This window comes from Eulemur rufifrons, chromosome 16 (assembly GCF_041146395.1).
Source record: "Eulemur rufifrons isolate Redbay chromosome 16, OSU_ERuf_1, whole genome shotgun sequence".
NCBI classification, from domain to species: Eukaryota; Metazoa; Chordata; class Mammalia; order Primates; family Lemuridae; genus Eulemur; species Eulemur rufifrons.
Genome location: NC_090998.1, coordinates 55,500,662 through 55,521,569, shown reverse-complemented (window position 1 = coordinate 55,521,569; position 20,908 = coordinate 55,500,662). Strand labels below are relative to the sequence as shown.

Below are 20,908 nucleotides of genomic sequence, written 5' to 3'. Positions count from 1 at the left end.
AATTTTTTGCTTTCCTGGTGGCTCCATTTGATGTGTCTTCAACATGCTACTCCTTGAAGTCTCCTTTGGAAGCTGCCCTGAGCCACATACACTTTGCTCTCCTCTATTGTGTAACAGTATGATAAGAAATAGTATACCCTTATGCTATCTAGGTAAGCAGTACATATTGTTTTATTATACTGTGACATGGAGCTCTTTCCATGGAAAGTGTTTTTAATATAAATGGCCCACTCTACAAAGCGGAAGAATAGGCTTAATTATTGGTTAAATATCCAATTACAAAAGATGTTACAGTAAAATATGTCTAAGGTTAAAAAAAAAAAAAAAAAAGGACACAGCCACAATTCCTTATCTGCAATTTTCATATCTAAACGCTATAAAAACAGAAAGTTTCTTCACAAGTTTGTGACAAAACCTGACCTGATCTCATTTGAGGCTCTTTATGGTCTTTAGTTATCACACTTAGTAGAGCTATTCATAATGCATCACAAAAACAGAAGTACATTTGATAATGGGGTGCTACCCTAGACTTTTTTAGTAGTTTTAAGTGACATATTTTATAAAGACTCTGTTAATTTTCCAAAATTTGAAAAATCTTGATTCCAAAACACAACTAGCCCTAAGATTTCAAATAAAAGATTATAAAGTAGTATTTCCCCAAACTCTGAATGATATGGTTATTCTACCAAACCCAAGGATGCTCCCAGTAAGTATTTTTATCCCCCAGTATGTGATGAGGATGAAACTCCAGGAAAAGAGAAAAGGCATATTAGAACAACATGCAATCTGCATGAAAAATTGACACAATGATTTGGTAAGTGATGCAGCTGAAAAACATTGTGCAGTTACCAGAGGCTAATAATCGGGAAGGATAGCATACTGTGCTGCTGCTAATAGTTGTCTCTCCTTAAGAGCAAAAAGTCCCATTCTTTCAAAGTTGCTTTTAGATATAGTGCTTTAGGGCCAGGCGTGGTGGCTCATGCCTGTAATCCTAGCACTCTGGGAGGCCAAGGCAGGTGGATCATTTGAGCTCAGGAGTTCCAGACCAGCCTGAGCAAGAGCGAGACCCCGTCTCTACTAAAAATAGAAAGAAACTAGCTGGATAACTAAAAATATATAGAAGAAATTAGCGGGGCATGGTGGCACATGCCTGTAGTCCCAGCTACTTGGGAGGCTGAGGCAGAAGGATTGCTTAAGCCCAGGAGTTTGAGGTTGCTGTGAGCTAGGCTGATGCCATGGCACTCTAGCCCAGGCAACAGAGTGAGATTCTGTCTCAAAAAAAAAAAAAAAAAAGAAAAAGAAGATATAGTGCTTTAGGACATTCATTAGTTCTCAACCTGGCTAAACATTAAAATTTCCCAGAGCTTCCTAAAAATATCCACGCATGGGCCTCATCTTCCGACATTCTGATTTACTTGATCTAAAAAGGGGCCTTTGCAACCATGTTTTATAAACTCCCTACATAATCATTCTAATGTGTAGCCACAGCTTTAACAAGTCTCAATGTCCAGGTTACCTCCAGATCAGGTAAATCAGAATTTTGAGGCTTGAGGCCCAGACACATGTATTTTTTTAAAACATGCCCATGTACTTCCAATGTATACCCAAAGTTCAAAACCAATGGTTGTAACCCACTGATTTCATTGGCTTAAGGATTAAGGGTGTGACTGTTTTGCTTTCCTTCTTGAACTAAGTCAGTTCTACACTGGCACTACAGTAGGGTCACCAATAAAGAATCCACTCATGTGGTGGTTTATTCATGGATTCCTTCCCCAATTTCTTTAAGAAAGCAAATGGGGCAGGGAGAAAAAGGTACAGAAATCACATGAGAAACATTTAAAAATACTTTTAGTAAAATAATCCATACCATGTCAAAACTCCTTTAGCATATAGTAAATTAGAGTGAAGAACAAAACTGAAAAGCAGAATTCACTTTCATTGAGACTACAACGTAAAGAAGAGCATAACTTAGGTGTACATAATAGGAAATCATACCATTCTCCAGGAGCTTATAGGATAGTAAATTAAGAAAAAATTATAATAATTTTCCAGTGACTCTTTAACTGTTCGGGATGCCAATACTAAACCATATTCCTATACATACTTCAAAGAAAGCTAGATAATACATTAAGAATATTGAATTCAAGATAGTTTCTGTTCAGAGAACAACTGAACTATATAGTAAGGTGCACATTTTTTAGATATAAGATAATGTTCTTTTGCTTTTAGTTAAAAATAACTTTTTTTCACGCTTTATAATGGTCATATGACAAAAGCATTTACTTTTTTTTTTTCATCACTAACCCTGAGGAAGGAAGAACAAATGTGGAGTAGGCCACACAACTCACTAGGGACCAATGTCCACATTTTTCACAATTGTGATGGCAAGGTAATGGGAGAAGTCCAGGATACTATACTTATTTAGGCTTCCACATATATTAGCTTAAAACATTTAAGGCAGACACAACATTTGGGTAACTGGCACAGTAGCATTTCTCTGCCTCAACTGAGAACCATTTTAATCATCATCACTTTTAGGCTCTATGTTGGTTTAAACAAACAAAATAATACTTGACATTAACTATGTAGGAATTTTCAATTCAATATATAGCAATATGTAGGGACAATGTAGCTTCACTGCTCAAGAACCTCCATTCAGCAGAAGAAAAATATGCATAAGTTCTATGCTCTCACTAGAAAGATGCTAGCTGTTACAAGGGAGTTGAGAGGAAAATGGAATTCTATCACAATGGAATAGGGGTGAAACTAGTAATTCTGCTTTGCCACTACAAGTATTATTCTTAGGATAAAAGTCGGAATTGCAAATTTAGGTTGACTCACCAGTTTTGACCTGTGGAAATGAAATAAAAGTTTACTCCCTGGGCCAAAAACCCGAAACAGCTGTTGGGAGCAAGAGGGCAATAAGGACAGAAGAAAACAGATTCACTGCATTGTTATCAAGAATGGGTTTCCCTGCTATGTACTTTGCCTCATTCGTTGGGCTGTTGACCACCATGCCAGTGCTTTCATCCAAACCTGAAGTAGAAAAGAAGAAAGTGAGGTGGAAAAACCAAATGACTTGATTAAAAGAAAAAAAATTAGCTTTTTTCCTCCAAAGGAGATATTTTTTGAAAGATTCTCAGTAACTTGTAAAATGATATTGATGCATAATTTACATGATGAGAGATATGGAACCCTTGATTACAAAAGGCTTCTTTGAATAAATGAGTTTTAGAACACCTTGGTAATGTTCTCTCAATTCCTCTGGAGTTGCTTCATCAGTGGAAAAGAGAACATTAAAAGAAAGGGCGTAAAATTGGGAGGCTGGGCCTGTCTTCTCAGTGGTTCCCCCTCCAAGATCAACCTGTGAGGCCCCTGAGAGTAGGGTTCATGTCTGTGGCCTCAGCACTGGATCTACAGGGCCCAGCACAGTGTTGGCATAAAGATTTACAGGATGAATTAGTAGTCTCCCCTACTGTGCACATTTCTTTTTCAATCCACTCAATATGATCAGAACTTCACCAGTTATAATGAAACCCAGGCTCTTGGGGGCTGGGGGGGAAAAAAAACCTAGGATCTCTAAAAAACATGTGTACTCCGTATGTATGTGTGTGCGGGTGTGTGCAGAGTTATTGACCCTTTAGTGGGAATTAAAATCAGATTGCTTCTTCATTAGCATCTAAATGAGACTAATAAAAAAACTGAGACCGCAAATACTCTGACTAGTGGGGAGAGGAATGGAAGGGAACACAGATTATCCTGGGGCATGAAGAGCATTGGGAGGACTGTACTCAGAGAAACTTTCTCTAGCCTCCCAGCATCCTCATGATGTCAATAAAAGGTGAAGACATGGCTGGTGAGAGTGTGGAGCAGATATACACCTAACAGAATATGTCAGCACACTGATAGGACAGGAGAGCCTCAGAAGCAAAGCATAGAAAATTCTGAGGAAAACTTACTTTCCCATGCATCTTGTGAGTGGGGCTAAAAACTCAGTGGTCAGGACAGCAAACACGATAACACAGTAGGAAAGTAAGTCATGTATGTTAGTCAGATTAGTACAATAGTTATCCCTCAAATGGACTTGGAAAACAAATTAAAGTGATCTGATCCCAAATGTCCTGCTTTCCTGGGATTGGGTGATGGTGATGGCCCATGAGCAAAAACATCTGTTTCCTGCACCATCATATCCTCCCACATAGCTTCTAATCATTGCTCTGCAGGACTAATTCTCTTTCAATTAATTTAAAAACAAAAGAAAAACAAAATTGTGGAAGAGACTTTTGCCTTATCATTTCTGGTCCCTCAACACCTTGTGTCTTTGGATTTATTTTTAATTGTCACATCTTTTTAATTTTTCTTTTCCTATTTCTTCCCCATTTCTTTAATATACTAAGATGCGATAATAAAGAAATGTTCTTACCAGTAAACTGCATTGTAGCCCCTAAATATGAGTCCACAATTGATCCTAGTAATCCAGCTAGACCCCCAAATGCAATAATTGGCCACTGGGGAGAAGAAATGTCTAAATCATTCACAAAAACCAACTGTGTGAGGAAGTATGCGAGGCCCACAAAGGTACCACCAAGGAGACTTGAGGCAAGGCCCACCACTGTAACCCCTCCGTTGGTCCCTGAAGAAGAAACATGCATAAAATCACCTGGTTAATAATCAGTAAATACATACAGTCAAGGAAAGCAAAAAATTTTGATACCTCTCTAATCAAGGCTAATTCAAATAAAGCATTCTCTCTAATATAATCTCAAGACCACAGCCTACTTAGAAAACTGCTTTTTCCTTGTAGTAACTACTAAAATTCTACGTAGTGCAGTGGAATGGTTCTATGGAGCCAGACTGCATGGTTTCAATCTTAGTTCTGCCACTCTCAAGCTGTGTGACTGTGGTTAATTTATCTTAACCACTCTATGCTGTAGTTTCCCTGTTTGTAAGATGGAAAAGAATCAATTCATATGATTATTAATATTATGAGTATTAAGTGGTAATAAATGTAAAACAGTTAGAACAGTGCTCTAAAGTAGGTATTCTACTGTAATAGCTAATAGGTTAGCTATCATAATAGTGATAAGAAGAGGAAAAGAAAAAAGGAGGTGGAGAAGAAGGTGATGGAGAAGGAGAGAGTGGGGGAGAAAGAGGAGAAGAAAAAGATGACAAAAAAGAAGCAGTACAGATTAAGTATTCCTTATCTGAAATGCCTGAGATCAGAAGTGTTTCATATTTTGGATTTTTTCAGATTTTGGAATATTTGCATAATACATACTTACTGGTTAAGCATCCCAAATCTGAAAATTTGAAATCCGGAATGCTACAATGAGCATTTCCTTTGAGCATCCTGTTAGCGCTTAAAAAGTTTCGGATTTTGGAGCATTTCAGATTTGGATGTGCAATTTGTAGTAGTAGTTGATAAAGTTAATGGGGAACTGAGATGATGTTAAAGCACTAATTACATAACAGGCCCTCGAGAAATACTCTATCCCTCCCCTTCTTTTCTTTCTCCATTCAAATGTTTCTAGTTCAATCTCTATGTTTCTGTATTGTTTATCTAGGTCTTGCTAACATTTCCTGCAAATATTATTTATAATCACCAATTTAATAGCCCATAGCAGTTTTCTAATTTGCCTTTAAGGAGACTACATACAATTCTTAAAAGGCTCTTAAATAAGAAATACATTAAATTAAGGAGATATTTTTGTTTATTTTATTTTTTTTTAAGAAACTCAAATCAAGACTCACCAACTGGAACCTTTTCCCACGTTGTTATCAGCCTTGGCGGGCTTTTACTTAGAACTGTGCCAACTTCTGAAGCCCATGTGTCTCCAGCAGAGCAGGCCAGTGCAGCCAAGAGAGACAAACACATCCAGGAAGCAGTGTACTGCTTGGAAAAATCTATCGGGATTTCCCCAGGGCCACTTTCTATCATGTATAGCAGGGCCAGCTCTGTGGGCACAGCTCCATTACAGAACACCTGAACCCAATTCCTTTGCCCTCCTGAAAACAGATGAAAAGGACAAGAAATGTTTTCTTCTCAGAAGGAAAATCATGCAGTTATAGAAATTTATATTTTAAGGTTTAAGAAAAATGACTGACATTTTAAAAAAAAAGACTAAAAGTGCTATGGCACCTTCACCCATATTCTATACTGTTATTATTAAATCTGGAATAATTAAGGATAGACTCTAGTGCTTCTAAAACTCTGCTGTTATGTCCTATTGTGGTGAGACAAATGATAAACTAAATTAGGCTAATAAAGTAATTCTTGTATAAAAATTTATCTGTTTTGACAGTCTAAACAACGCATTCTGATTAAAAGCTTATGTTGGATGAAATAAAGTTTACTATTTTGAATAATAGCAAACAAAATTAATCTTACCTTCCTTATATTCTGAATCTAGACGCTTCTTTGTTTCTCCCTTCCATTTAGTGAGTTTTGAAGAAGTAAGAAAAAACATCAGCAAAGACGTAAAAAAGCTGAAATTTGCAATGGTAAGGATAAATCCAACCACTAGCCCTGAAAGAAACATACAAACACAGAATTATACTCAATCCATACACTAATGATGTGAAAAAAGAATGGAATTTCTTTTCATTTATTTTTACATTACAACCAGCAATGTATATTTCTAATATATTTGCATTTTACCAATTAAGTTATTACCAAGCAGTAAACTGAATGTCATTTTTATTATATCGATCATTTTTTTTTACCACTTTCAAACAATGCTATAGGAATGCAAGACAGACAAACTTTTTATAATCAAGTTGCAGAACAGAATGAACGGTAGTGATTTCATAATTAAACAATATATATTATATATACTGTTTGGATAGAAAGCTAGTTTGAAGAATTTCCAAACTAACCATGGCTCTCTCTGGAGATGAGATTATAGAATTTTTCAAGTACATATATTTTACAATTTTCCCCCTATAGCCTGGAATAGTTTTCTCCCTACTTGATAAAGGAAAATCAAAATAAGTAAGCTTTTTATGCTTTTCAGAGAACTTTCATGTGCTCTCTTGTTATGCCTCAAAAACTATGATGAGATGATAGAGAGTTTTTCTTAGCTAAGTTTTCCTGGGTAAATGCACAAAAATAATCCTGAATTTAATGTGAAACTAAAATCAGAATATGTTCTGTGAATGTGATTTTAGATTTTTAGACTTTCCTCTGCCTTTTTAAATTTTGTTCAGGCAAACAAAAAAGAAATAAGGGGACATCTTTTATTTTTTGATGAATGACTAATTTCAAGAAAAGCTTATAAAAACCTGCAGTTCAATCAGGAAAACAAAGAAGAAGGAAGCTTACATTTCATGACACAAAAAAAAAAAAAGCAAAGGAAAGATGCATTCTTGATATCACAGCAATGTGGAAAAGGCCATTGAAATCAATTGCTAAATTAGCTGAACATGCTTGAGACTTAAAGAACTTGCTGTGGGTTGTTTAAGAAGTTATAAAACCTCTCTCTAGGTAATTCCTAGAGAGTACAAACATATTCTGGAATGGGCTTTTAAAATCACCCAGATAATCCTTAAAGGCCTTTTGTTATAAAATTTGAAAATATTCTTGTGAAAAAAATTTGGTTGGAGAGGGAGCAAATACCTTCTATCTTTATCACTACAACAGTTTAATTCTACAAAAATGAATTAGAGTGAAAATATGAGTAAAATTAGCCATCTATAATAAGTGGCAAAAACAAGAAATAAGTGTTTGATGACTAGTAACATACAAAATTCAATTGAGGTGACCCCAGGAAATTAAGAACTGGATGTGACTGTCCCTAAGAATGCCTGTATCCCAAATGAGTTGTCCTATACACCATATATAAAAAGAATATACTAACAGATGGAGGTAGCCTGAATAGTAGCTATAAAACAAGAGTTTCAAAAACTGAATTTGTCATTATGTCTTGAGCATGGTCCAGGTAAAGGTGGTTTAATCAATCAACTCCAATATTTGGTTTATTCATTAAGTATAAATCTGTTGTAGACAGAGCTTTACTGTCTCTGAGCATTAAATTTATACAACTATTAATAATTCTTCTCATTCTGATTGTATGCTTACCAAGATAACTTTAAAAACAATTTTTTAACTTTTATTTGGAAATAATTTCAAACTTACAGAAGGTTGTAGGAGTAAGAACAGTAAAAAGAACACTCGTATACTTTTCACCTAGATTCACCTACTATTAACAACTTTGCCCCATTTGCTTTATGATTTGTATGTGCTTTCTTTAAATACATAAATACATAAATGTATTTTTTGGAACTATTTGAGGGTAAGTTATATATATCATGGCCCTTCACCTCTAAATACTTCAGTGTGTATGTTCTAATAGGGATACATTCTTACATAATCACAGTACAGTTATCAATTGCAGTAAATTTACATTGATATAATATTTTTATTTACTATCTGTATTCCAATTTTGTCACCTGACTCAATAATATCCTTTTAGCATTTCCCCCAATAGCATAGGATCCAGTCTAAGGTAGTTGTTACATCTCTTTAGTCTCTTTTAGTGTGGACCATTTCTATATACCTTTTTCTTTTCTGATATTGTCATTTTTGAGAATCCAATTGCCCCATTTTTAAAAAACATGTTCCTCATCTTGAGGTGTCTGATGTTCCATCATGGTTAGATCCAGGTTATGCATTCTTCACCCAGATACTACATGGGTGATGTTGTATTTCTCTCAGAGTGTCACATCTGGAGGCTCCTGATGGCCATCCTCCACTCACTGGTGATATTAATTTTGATCATTCAGTCAAGGTATTGTGTAATTTCTTTACCATTTAATTATTATCTTTTCCTTTAGAATAAGAAGCAATCTGTGAGAAATACTTTAAAATCATGCAAATATCCTGCCCCTTATCAAAATTTCCCCCAGATTTACCATTTCTTTATGATTTTGCCTGATCTGATCTTTACAATGATGGTTGCAATGCTAATTTTCCAGCACTCTCTCCACATTTTCCACATTTTCCAATCAGCTCTTGGCATTCTAACATAAGCAAGATCCCTACCTCTTTCCCCCCTACTAATAATCTATACCAATTATTATCAGTATAGACTCATGAATTCCTATTTTTTCTAATAGCTTATATTACTGTGCTTAATTGTTGGTGCTTAGATTGGTTCCAGATTTGGTCAGTGGGTATCCTTTTAACTGGCTACTGTGCCCTTTGTGACATGGCCTCATCATTTTTTTTTTTTTTTTTTGAGCACTTCCTTTCTTTCAGGTATAACAAGACGTTCTAGGCTCACTTCAAACCTACTCTGCCCCAGCCCTGTAAGCAGCCATCTCTCTGATGAGCTGTGGCTCATTTTAATAGGTAATGTATGTTAGACACCAAGATCTAGGTTCTCAGTGTGCTCATTCTACTGGAGTATCTTTGCTGTTTGTGGACAGGGCAAATAATTACACACACTGATATACAGAAACATACAAATATACACACAGGAATGTATACACATACATGCATACATACACACATTTTAGAAATCATAAGATAACACCAACACAAATTGCATTCCAAACCCACAGGGTTCTCTCTTGCCTTCCTCCCTTCCATATTTGTATGTTTCATTTTCCTTAGTAAGAACCCTGACTCCCAACAATGACAAATTCACTCATTTGCTCAATCCTATATTATATCTAAAATTGTTTCAGAAATGCTTCACCCATACTACCACAAAACAAACCTACTAAAAATAGTTTAGGATTTGTTTGTAATTTTCCCCTTCTTTCAACCTAAGACCGAGGTATATAGTAAAAAAGTGTTCATTGGTTACTCTTTTTTTTTTCTTTCAGTGTGCTCACAGTATTCATTTGAAATGTAACTGAGTTCATTTCAGCTTGCTTTCAGTTTTAGATTCCCCTCCTTCCAGTCCTTACTGGTTTAATTTCTTAAATATGTAGAACATGCTTCTAAATGTCAAACTTACACAAAAAGGTATACTTAGAAAAATATCACTTCTTCTCAGATCTCACCCCCTCCCCCATCTTTAGCTCTCACTCCAGCCTTTGTAAGCAACTGCATTATTTTCCTTCCTGTGTTTATGTTGTATTTGTTTATCATTCCTGTTTTTTTTTTTAAGTAGATATATGCATTTTTCTTATTTTCCCTTCTTTCTTACTTAAAAGGTAGCATTCTCTATATGTTCCTTTGAACTTTCAAGCAAACTTTTGATAATTTTATGGTTCTTTTAGGGAGAGAATGTACTAATCTGCAATGAAAATTTAGGTCACTGTAACCAAGAAGCTGACATTCTGCTTTGTAAATTGGTCTCTCATGAGTTTTACTGGTTTATGTCTAAACTTGAGAGACCTTCTAGTCTGCGTGCCTGACAAAAATCTAACTCTAGCCCTGCAGGATCATTTTCCCAGAATGTGATAACCACACTAAGGTACTATTATCTTGTGTGGTCTTGCCCACGCTGCCTGCTGTTATCTCTAGTTTTTCTATGTTATTCCTGCCTGTGAACTGATCCATCCCTGACTTACTCTGTGGTTGACAATACTCTGTTCTCTGTAACTCTCATGATAAATATATTCTGTCCTGTTAAATGAAGAATTTTATTAAATAAAATTATGTTCAATAAGAGTCAATATTACATAAGACATTAAATAATTTAATATTTAATGAATCTATTTATTCAATAAGGAGATATTAAATAAACAATATCCTATTAAATAAAAGAACAGGGGACCAGGTTTCTTTTTCTATAATAACACTTTCCATTGCTTAGCTCAAAACTCAAGTATCATAACCAATGAGACAGTTATTCATTGATTCATCCAAAGATGCTCAATTACTGGCATTTTACTTAAGTTTAATATATTTTAAGAGTGTAAGAAATACGGGAACTTGGTATAAAGTAGTAATGAAGCACTTCAGATCTGGAGTTGAGTAGTCTGGAGTTCAAACTTTGGCTTTTCCACTTACCACTGTGAGACTAACCTCCTCAAGCTTCAATTTCACATTAGTGAAATGAGAATAATCAAAATTCCTATCTCACTGGCTTGCTATAAAAAGTTAGAGATGATTTTTGTAATATGCTTATTATATTCCCCAGGATGTAGGAGGCCGTTAAAAAATGTTAGCTAATGTCATTGGTATTGACAGTGACAGTTCCAGTGACAAAAGCTCAACAACAATAAATATTATTGTTATGCAAACTTTAAGTTTCTTCAACTGATTTTAAAATTGTTATAAAAGTAGTACATAACTATTGGAGTAGAAAGCCAAAACGTATGAAAGTATATGAACTGAAAGTCAAAGTATCTGCCCTCTGCCCTTTCGTGAATAGTAATTGTTAACAATTTGTTCCACTGTCTTTAAAAAAAACCCAAAGTAGAAAGGGCCTAAAACAACCTACACTGAGATGTTACAAATGGCAAATGGCCTCTATATCCTTTTTACTTCAATCACCTTAAAATACTACATAAAGTGATCAATGTTCACGTTGATGACAGGTTCAGATTGAGGAAATAAGATAACGTGCTCTGAAGGAATGCTTTCCTTCATGTAGTCTAAAAATATCTTGGAACTTTTGGCAACTCCCAGGTATGCCTACATTTTTACATTAGTAACTGCTATCTCCTGTTTATGTCTGTTCCACCTCTCCACTGCACCCCATGAATCTCAATGATTAGGGGTTCACATATGGGACAAAAAGGTACTCACAAAGAACTTGAAGACTGAAATATTATGGCTGCCTTCTGAGCCTAAAGGTAAATTCTATCTAGATGCTATCTAGGGGAGTAAAAGAACACTGTCTACAAATGTCTGATAGTGGGAATAGAGTTACATCCCAAATTCTAACCAAGGTGACCTGGGTAATCTCTGGGAGGCAGAAGACAGAAAGGCAGGGCTGAAATTTCATAGTAATTTAATCAACCCAAATCTATCTAATCTATTGTTGTATATGCATTTTACAGTAATTTAATTGGTTAGCCAAAAATGTAGAAAGTGAAGGCCAAAAGAACCAGAAATTGGCAGACTTGTCAAACTCTGTCTAAGGAAGGGGACCCTTTGAGCTGTGGATATGTATTACTGTTTCTCAGACTTTGTACTCACCAAAGCAACCTTATAATTATAATCTGGCTTCTCAAGTGGCCTGACTACAAAAATAGGACATGCCTGAACAGTGATGTTTGTATTTCAGTCTGCCTGGTAGCTCTAGATACGTTCACGTTAATAAAGCAGCATTCTGGCTCATATATCAACTCCTTATGACAATGAGCAATATTCAGCCAGTTTTCTTGGCCTGACAGAGTGAAGTTTCTACTTTAGAAAAGCTAAACATAAGACCTGAATTACAGTGACAAAAAAGAGGTAAGGCCACCCTTGTGGGACCAGACAGAGTACCAACATTGGCCTTTCCTGACAACACTCTATCTTGCTGTGTACTTCCATTACCAGCATCTCCTTCTGGGGATTGGAGGCCTCAAACTCATCTTATTTATAATCTGTCTCCCTTGAATAGAAATGTAAGCTCAATGACAGAAGGATTTTTATCCATTTTACTCACTGTTAAAATCCTAAGTGCCCAAAATAGTGCTTGGTATACAGGGGACCCTAAGGATTTGTTGAAAATAAATGAAAAAACGGTAAACCACTCAGCTTAATAGTCTTGGCAAATAGAATTAAATTAAAACTTGCCAAGTCAAAAAGCCTGATAACAAATTGTCCACATTCACATGTTCAAACGAAAACTTTCAGTAACTACACAGAACTATGTTAATAATGAATAGGCATTTCCTTGGAGTAAATCACCTGCACAGTGCTTTACAGTTTACATGCACTTTCCCACATATCCCCTCATGTGACCCTCTCCTTATCCTGGCAACACTCTCTCTCTCCAGTAGACCAGAGCCCTCGACTTCAGTGTGCACCTTAAGCATTGCTTCCCCCATTCTACCAACACCTAGGTATATGTTCCTGTCAAGGAGGGCTCTAAATACCCAGATCCTGAGGAAGTTCTGTAAGTCTTACTTCTCAATCCCAAACAAACTAAAGTGGTAACCTCAGTAAAGTTCTTTATGTCTGTGAATAGCAGTAGCAGAAGAAAAGCAATTAAAATTTGTAAAATACTTGTTCGCCAGTGCTTAGCGTTTTACATGGATAACTCCTCATGATAACTCATTGCTGTAGAAACTATTATTCCTTTCCATTTTACAGATGGGAAAATTACAACACTGAGAGTTTAAGTAACTTGTAGTCATACTCCATGACAATATTCTCAACTACTATGATATACTTTAAATCAGCAATACATTTTTTTTTCCTTAAGGAAGAAAAAGTTCCAAACAGTCAGATACCAACATTTCACAGAATGAAATGATTAGGAAAAGATCAGAGGTTTTTAAAATCAAACTATCATTTCCTAAGCACCTATTATGTGCCTACCACTATTCAAAAAAACACGGGACACAGAAGCATAAGATACACTCTTTGTCCTCAAGGAGTTTAAAATCTAGTAGGTGTCCTTTGTTCTCAGGCAGATCAAGTGGCATACTATAGTAACCAGGATAATTTTTTAGAAGCAAACTACCTGATTTTAGAACTATCAGTTACTACTGAAAAGGAAATTAATAACATGCTTCCATCTACTACATTGGATCATTTCCACCTATTAGGGCTGGCAGCAAAGTAATGACTTTATTAGGTTTGAATCCTATACAATGCGAATGTCTCATTAAGTACTAAGAAGCCTAAAACAATAGAACCTTTCTAAGTGGGAATACTTCATTTAATCTCACTCGGGGAGAGTTAATTTTAATTTTCTGCAGTTTCATTATTTTCCCCCTAAAACTCTCATTAGCCTTCAAACTTCCTATATACTTCTCCATTAATGCAGATGATAATAATCAGCATATATAATGAGGCAGGAGAGAGGTGAAAGAGGGATGGATAGCAACATGAGCAGAGATATAGAGAAAGAAATGAAGGTTTGTGGCAATGCCAATTTAAGTCATTCACATAGAAAAATATGGTTAAAAGCAAATAGTCACTAACAGTGAAGGTATGTATAGTGCTTTACAGTTTACCAAGCCCCTGCATACCAAGCACTATTTTGGGCACTTAGGATTTTAACAGTGAATAAAATGGATAAAAATCCTTCTGTCATTGAGTTTACATTTCTAGTCAAGGGAGACAGATATAAATAAGATGAGTTTGAGGCCTCCAATCCCCAGAAGGAGATGCTGTAAAGATACGGTATCTCTCACACAATATCTTGTTTGAGCCTCACCAGTAAGCCCATAAGTATTACTATTGGACCCGTTTCATAAGAGATGAAGAAAGTGAGGCTTCGGAAGTTAAATGACTGGCCAAAGTTCACGTGGATAACAGGTGGCAGTGCTAGGTTTCAAATATATATCTTTTAATTCTAAATCAAGATAGGTAGGAGAAGAGTAGAGGCCCAAGGGCTAGAAGGTAGGAAAGGAAATGGTAGCAGGAAAGAAACAAAAGTAGAGATCAAAAAAGTAAGAGAAGTAGCATGGAGGCTAAAGGAAGATGGAATTTCAAGAAGGACTTGAGCTTTCTTGCTATAGGTAAACAATAATAAATAGCAAGGCCAGGATACCTGAGAAAGAACATTTTTTTAGCAAAGTATAACTCTACGTTATTACATTCAAGCAGAGCTTGTTCAAATTATTTGTAATAAATGAGTTAATTCCAAGTGCTAACAGCAGTGTCTGGTACATAGTAAGTACAAATAAACATTTGTTAAATAAATAAAACATAACCGTTCCTAATACTTGTTGATTATATGGTAAAAAAAATTCATATAAAGATGTCAACATGTCTAGTTAACTTTAATTCTCAACTACCAACTCAGAATGAAAAAAAAAAAAACTCTCAATAGAACTGGAATAATGTTTCTCATTTATGAAAAAAAGAGAATTAGCATGATTCTGAAGAACTCTATCTAATAATAATAATTATTCAATACATGTCGGCTATGTGTCCAGGCACTGAGCTAAGAACTTGATAGTAATTACCACATTTAATTCTCACTATGCCCTAAGAATGAAATCAAGGGTAGAGCCAGGTTTTGGGGGGAGGAGGCACTGAAGCTTATGTAATTTGGAAGTCCCCTTTAAGGAAAAGAGCACAAAAATATCTTTTACCTTTGCAAAATTTACAAAATGATAGGACCATGAGAACACATTGCTAGGGCTCTTCCCAAGGCCGTGGAAGGTACTATTGCAAGTGAGGTGCCCTCAAGTTTAAGCTTCATTAAATTAATGATATATCCTTCTCTAGGTTAAATATTAAAAACTTCATTTTTTTATGACAAGAAAACTGAGGCAGAGAGGTTATATGACTCTTCCAAAGCTGTAACTATTATTCAAATTCATTCTGACTAACTCTAATGCTTATTCTTTTACCCATCATGCAATCTTGCCTCCATAAAGGTCTATTCTAGTTTATAAAACTTTATGAGAAACATCTGCTGTACTTTAATACAGAGGGGACAGAGGGTGTTTACAGCACATTAGGGGCTAAAGATGAGCAGCATTTTGAAGGTAGGGTAGGTGGCTTCCAGACTTGCCTGTTCTAAATAAACCTCATCCTGTAGTGATTATATCCCATAGGAAGTATTTTGGGGGAATCCTCAAGTTTTAGTGTTTATAACACTGGTAGGTTATGAAAGTTCTAATGTCAAATCAGATCATGTCACACTCCTGATTTGAGGCAAGGAGATCTTACCTAGTTTGGAATTAAATTCTTACTGTGGTCTACAAACCCCAATATGACTCAGCCCTTGCCTATTTCTTCAACTTTATCTCTACTATTTAAATGAGCCTTATTCTTCTCACTCTCAAATAAGGCAGGTTTGTACATGTCAGGGCTTTTCCAATTGTTATTCTGTCAGCCTGGAACATCCTCTCAGATCTTCTCATTACTGGCTTCTTCAGGCCCCAGCTTAAAATGATCTTAGAGAAAAGCACCTGACCTTTTCTCTGTCTACAGAAGAATGACCCACATCTTCCAGCATACACACTATTATCTTTTTTCTCATAAACTTCATCATTATCTGAAAAGTTTTATATATTTTATTATCTATCTGCCCTAAAGAATAAAAATTCCAGGAGAACTGAAACCTTGTCCTTGTTCACAGCTACATCCCCAGTTTCTAGACGAGTGGCACAGAGTACTAAGTGCTTAATAAATATTTGCTAAAAGAAGGAATAAATGGCCTGTCCCTAACTCGGTTCTGAAAATTAATCTAGAACACTAAGTCTAGACTCTTTGCTTGAGATTACTAATAGCAATTTCCAAGAATTATTCTTTCCAACTGTTCCTCTATGTTACACCTAGAAGTGTTCCAATGTTTCTGTTAGTAGGAGACTAATCAAACTAAAGGAGCAGAATAGTCAAGGTCCTTTCTGAAAAGTCTACCCTATTAATCTACTTTATATCAATTACAAAGTTAAATTTGTATGTTACACTAAAACTGTATGTTACTTTAGGAAATTTTAACAATAGGAATGCTGAGCAATACATAGCTTTATCATGTCTAAAATATATAACGTCATGATTTGTAGTCTCATATATTCAGAATTAGGAAAACATAAGTTTAATTATATAAGCAAGCACTTATTATACAATTAAACATTCAAGATGAAAACATACCTCCTAAAGCTCCACTATAATCTAGACTTTTCTTTTTAAAGCCATTAGAGACGATCAAAACAGGAACAACAACAGAAAACAGCCAACGCCAAGGAGAAACGGGCCGTAAATTACCTGAAAAATTATAAAGGTGGAGCACAAATTGTGAAATCTGTACAGGTTAATCTTAGCAGTAAGCTTTGATAACTGCTATCTGGATTAAAATACTATCAAAAGTAGAGAGACTGAGATAAAGTCACCAAGGAAAAATACAGGCATGTGTCACTTAATGATAGGGATATGTTCTGGGAAATGTGTCTTTAGGCAATTTCATCGTTTGCAAACATAGACAGTACTCACACAAACCTAAATGGTATAGTCTACCATACACCTACCTAGGCTATATGAGGAATCTGCAGCCTCAAAGCCACATGTGGCCCTCCAGATCCCCAAGTGGGGCCCCTTGACGGAATACAAACTTCACAGAACAAATCCCTTTATTAAAAGGGATTAGTCAATTATAATACACTGGTTAGTATTTGTGTACCTAAACATAGAAAAAGCACAGTAAAAATGCAGTATTATAACTTTATGGACCATTGTGTATGTAGTCTGTCATTGACTGAAACATCGTTATGAGGCACATGACTGTATTTATGTTGAGATTTGTATATTTTCAGAGGGGCAATCTTATCGGGAAATGGTCAAATAAGTTATGTCCAAGTTTTGAGAATATTTACAGCTATTAAAATATTTATGATAATGGGCATTTGGAGATTGAAATGAATCTCTGGGTCCTCATTTTTCTGAAAGGCATGTTTTAAATTTCAAGAACTACACAGAACAAATTCTTTATTTAACAGGATCTTATTCCTCCCTCTGCCTTTCAGAGCACACCTGATTCAATGGTTAGAAATTGACTTTTCCAAAGGTTGCATCCAGCTCACGGATGTTTTGTTTGACTAGCAGTGTTTTCAAACAATTTGAGTCAATAATTAAAGATGAGGAGATTTCATATTTAAAAAAAAAAAAGATTCTTGGCTTCTGTTTTAAAAACCTAAAGTTCTGACCCACTTGGCAGAATTAATCAAAGGTGAAGAAAGGCCTCCTCTTTTAGACAAGCCATGGTTTTCCTGTTTTAATTCCCCACCATTTCTGACAGCTTCCTAAACACCAAGGCAGAATGATTTCCTTACAGTAAAGAAAAACATGAACTATTGCTTGTGTCCGTGTTTCTATCAAAAATGGGAAAATGAAAGCCAAAGAGCCGCCAAGTGTTCACCAAAAAATGGGAAAAATCCTATTTTTGAAAGTAAAAACTATTGACATGTTTAATATGCAAAAACTTAGCCAGCTCCATTCATTTGCAGTAGATTACTGGCTCCAGGGAGACACTGCAATTTACAAATCCTGGTTCATTCTATTTAGTTTAGGTCATAACTAATCCTGGCACCAAGAATCTTCTCATAGCCCTCCCCACAAACTCCTACTCCCTATTGTGAATCATTATGAATGAACAGCCCTACTGTACCCTGGAGAACACCTATCCAATTATTCACAGTCTCTCTACAAAAGGAGTAAGATCTGAAATGGCAATCACTTATGATATAACCATTTATGAGAGTTCATTTTCTCACTCTCCTTTTCGCTTTTTCCTTTGTTCTGAACTGACCAGTATTTTGTCTTTACAGGAGTACCAAGGAAGTTTGTGTGTAGACATGCTCATGCTCTAACGTACTTTCAAAACCTTAAAGACCTGAGTCTGGAATGGCAAAGTAGCTTCAGGCTTTAAAAGGAGTCTATTCTTCTGAAGGGACCAAATGTCAGACAAATCCTTCAGATCTCAAATGTAAACATTATACTGTCTTTTTTTTTTTTTTTTTTTTTTGAGACAGAGTCTCACTGTTGCCCAGGCTAGAGTGAGTGCCGTGGCGTCAGCCTAGCTCACAGCAACCTCAAACTCCTGAGCTCAAGGGATCCTCCTGTCTCAGCCTCCCGAGTAGCTGGGACTACAGGCATGCGCCACCATGCCCGGCTAATTTTTTCTATATATATTTTTAGCTGTCCATATAATTTCTTTCTATTTTTAGTAGAGATGGGGTCTCGCTCTTGCTCAGGCTGGTCTCGAACTCCTGAGCTCAAACGATCCGCCCACCTCGGCCTCCCAGAGTGCTAGGATTACAGGCGTGAGCCACCACGCCCGGCCTATACTGTCTTTAATTCTTATTTTTACAGGACACTTGAAACTGATAAACTACATTACTAATATTCTTATTCAAAATTAAAAGCATCACTGTGATTACTTGACAAAACTATGTTTCACCTCACTTTTTAACCAGGATAGACAGCATAATTACATAAAATATAAAAGACGTTTTGAAATAGGTATAGCTAGTATTCTCACACAAGCATCTATGAAAGGGTTTAAAACGTTCAAGGCACCGTTTACGTTAGTAAGTTAAATTCAGATTGTGGAAGTTAAGTAAACACAATTATTCATAACCATGAGTTCACAGTGGTACAATTTCAAATTCCCAGATTAGATTACAGAAAAACAATTTAGAACAGGAAGGTAGTTTGAGGTCAGGAGTTCAAGACCAGCCTGAGTAAGAGTGAGACCCTGTCTCCACTAAAAATAGAAAAAATTAGCCAGGTGTGGTGGCTCCTGTCTGTTATCCCAGCTACTTGAGAGGCCGAGGTAAGAAGACTGCTTGAACCCAGGAGTCTGAGGTTGCAGTGAGCTATGATGACGCCATTGCACTCTACCCAGGGCAACAGAGTGAATGAAACTGTCTCCCCCCCCCCCCACACACGAACAAATTCATACTTACCATAATAAGTGCTTGCAGTCATTGACATAATCCAGAAAGCTAAAGAAATGCAAATGATCAGGCTCAATATAACTATATTAGTTATCATCTTTACATATCTTTTGCATATATTGTCGTCAAAATTGGTCATGGAAGGTAAAGATATGAGCACCTGAGGGAGAAAATATATAGCGTTTCTGAGAGAAATAAAGTCATTTAAGCTGCCAGCAAAAGACTCGTTTAGAGGCAAACATAAATGCCAATATCTTCCACCGATTGAACAAAAAGAAAAAACATAAACTCTTTCCAGAAACTGCTGCTAGCGGAGAGTTCCAACTCGTATGGACTAGGTCAACGCCTCACTGGAAAAGCAAACAGCGACCCCTCAGAGCCAGCTCCGGGCTGGCGATCACTTCACACCTGAACTCCACGAGCAGGAAGGGGAAAAGCAAGGCCGCGGCAGCCAATCCGTGGCCCCGGGCAGCGAGCTCCGCCCACTCCGCCCGTCGCAGCGCTTCTACACGCCGCCTATGGGAAGCGTCCGCTGACGCAGAGGCGCAGCGTGGGGCGTGCGAACCTGGGCGAGTCTGGGCGGGTGAGCGCGGCACGACCAAGTGCGGTCAAGTCCTGACAGTCGCCTGAGCTACTGCAAGGTCCAGGTCCAGCCGGCCAGAGCGGAGACCCCTGAGGCTCATTCCACACCTCACTGAGCCTCCGCCTCCTGCGGCGTGCCTCTTGCGCGCATGCGCCGCAGCCGCGTGAGGACTCCGCCTCGCTCACGTGAGCAGGGACTGCAGGAACTTGGGCTGACTGTGTTTACCTTGCTGCAGAGCGTGGGGGCATCTGGGAACTTAGGTCGGTGAGTTTGGGGATGTTCTTCACGCTGAGAAGTGAAACCACCACCAGGATAGTAATAGAATAACGAAATACAAGTGAATTTAGACCCTGTAAATACACTTCAAGCATAATACACGAATCCTTCTTCAGCTATGAAGAGTTTGTGCCCGTTATTAAGAGTATTATGGATTTGGGGGGGAGGGGAATGTAGTGTGTTGTAGAAACAGAATTTTGTGACTTAGAAAATCATTTAAGGCTGGGCGCGGTGGCTCACGCCTGTAATCCTAACACTTCGGGTAGCCAAGCCTTAGGCCGGTGTGAGCAAGAGCGAGACCCTGTTTCTGTACACACACACACACGCACGAATATAAAAAAGAAAGAAAAATTAGGCCTGGTGGCACATGCCTGTAGTCTCAACTACTGGGAAGGCTGAGGCAGGAGGAGCATCGCTTGAGCCCAGGAGTTTGAAGTTGCAGTGAGCTATGATGATGCCACCTCACTCTAGCCCTGGCGACAGAACAAGACCTTGTCTCAAAAAAGAAAGAAAAAAGAAAATCATTTAAAACAATATTGTCTAGTACTTATAAAGTGCCAGACTCTGCTGACTGCTAGCAAT

At 36.9% G+C, this 20,908-nt stretch overlaps 1 protein-coding gene across 2 annotated transcripts; it reads right to left on the bottom strand.

Annotated features, from left to right (window-relative positions):
* Positions 1-330: 330 nt before the first annotated feature.
* Positions 331-20,166, bottom strand: TMEM19 (transmembrane protein 19). Of its 2 annotated transcripts, XM_069490316.1 has the most exons (7): positions 20,033-20,166; positions 19,477-19,627; positions 16,667-16,780; positions 6,389-6,526; positions 5,752-6,006; positions 4,424-4,633; positions 331-3,036 (listed from the first exon to the last, which is right to left on the bottom strand). In XM_069490316.1, exons 2-7 carry the CDS (start codon positions 19,604-19,606, stop codon positions 2,873-2,875), a joined length of 1,011 nt encoding a protein of 336 aa, XP_069346417.1. In that variant the 5' UTR covers positions 19,607-19,627; positions 20,033-20,166; the 3' UTR covers positions 331-2,872. The 2 variants fall into 2 exon arrangements, with proteins under 2 accessions (XP_069346417.1, XP_069346416.1); XM_069490315.1 differs by lacking the exon at positions 20,033-20,166 and having other exon boundaries at positions 19,477-19,667.
* Positions 20,167-20,908: the final 742 nt, after the last annotated feature.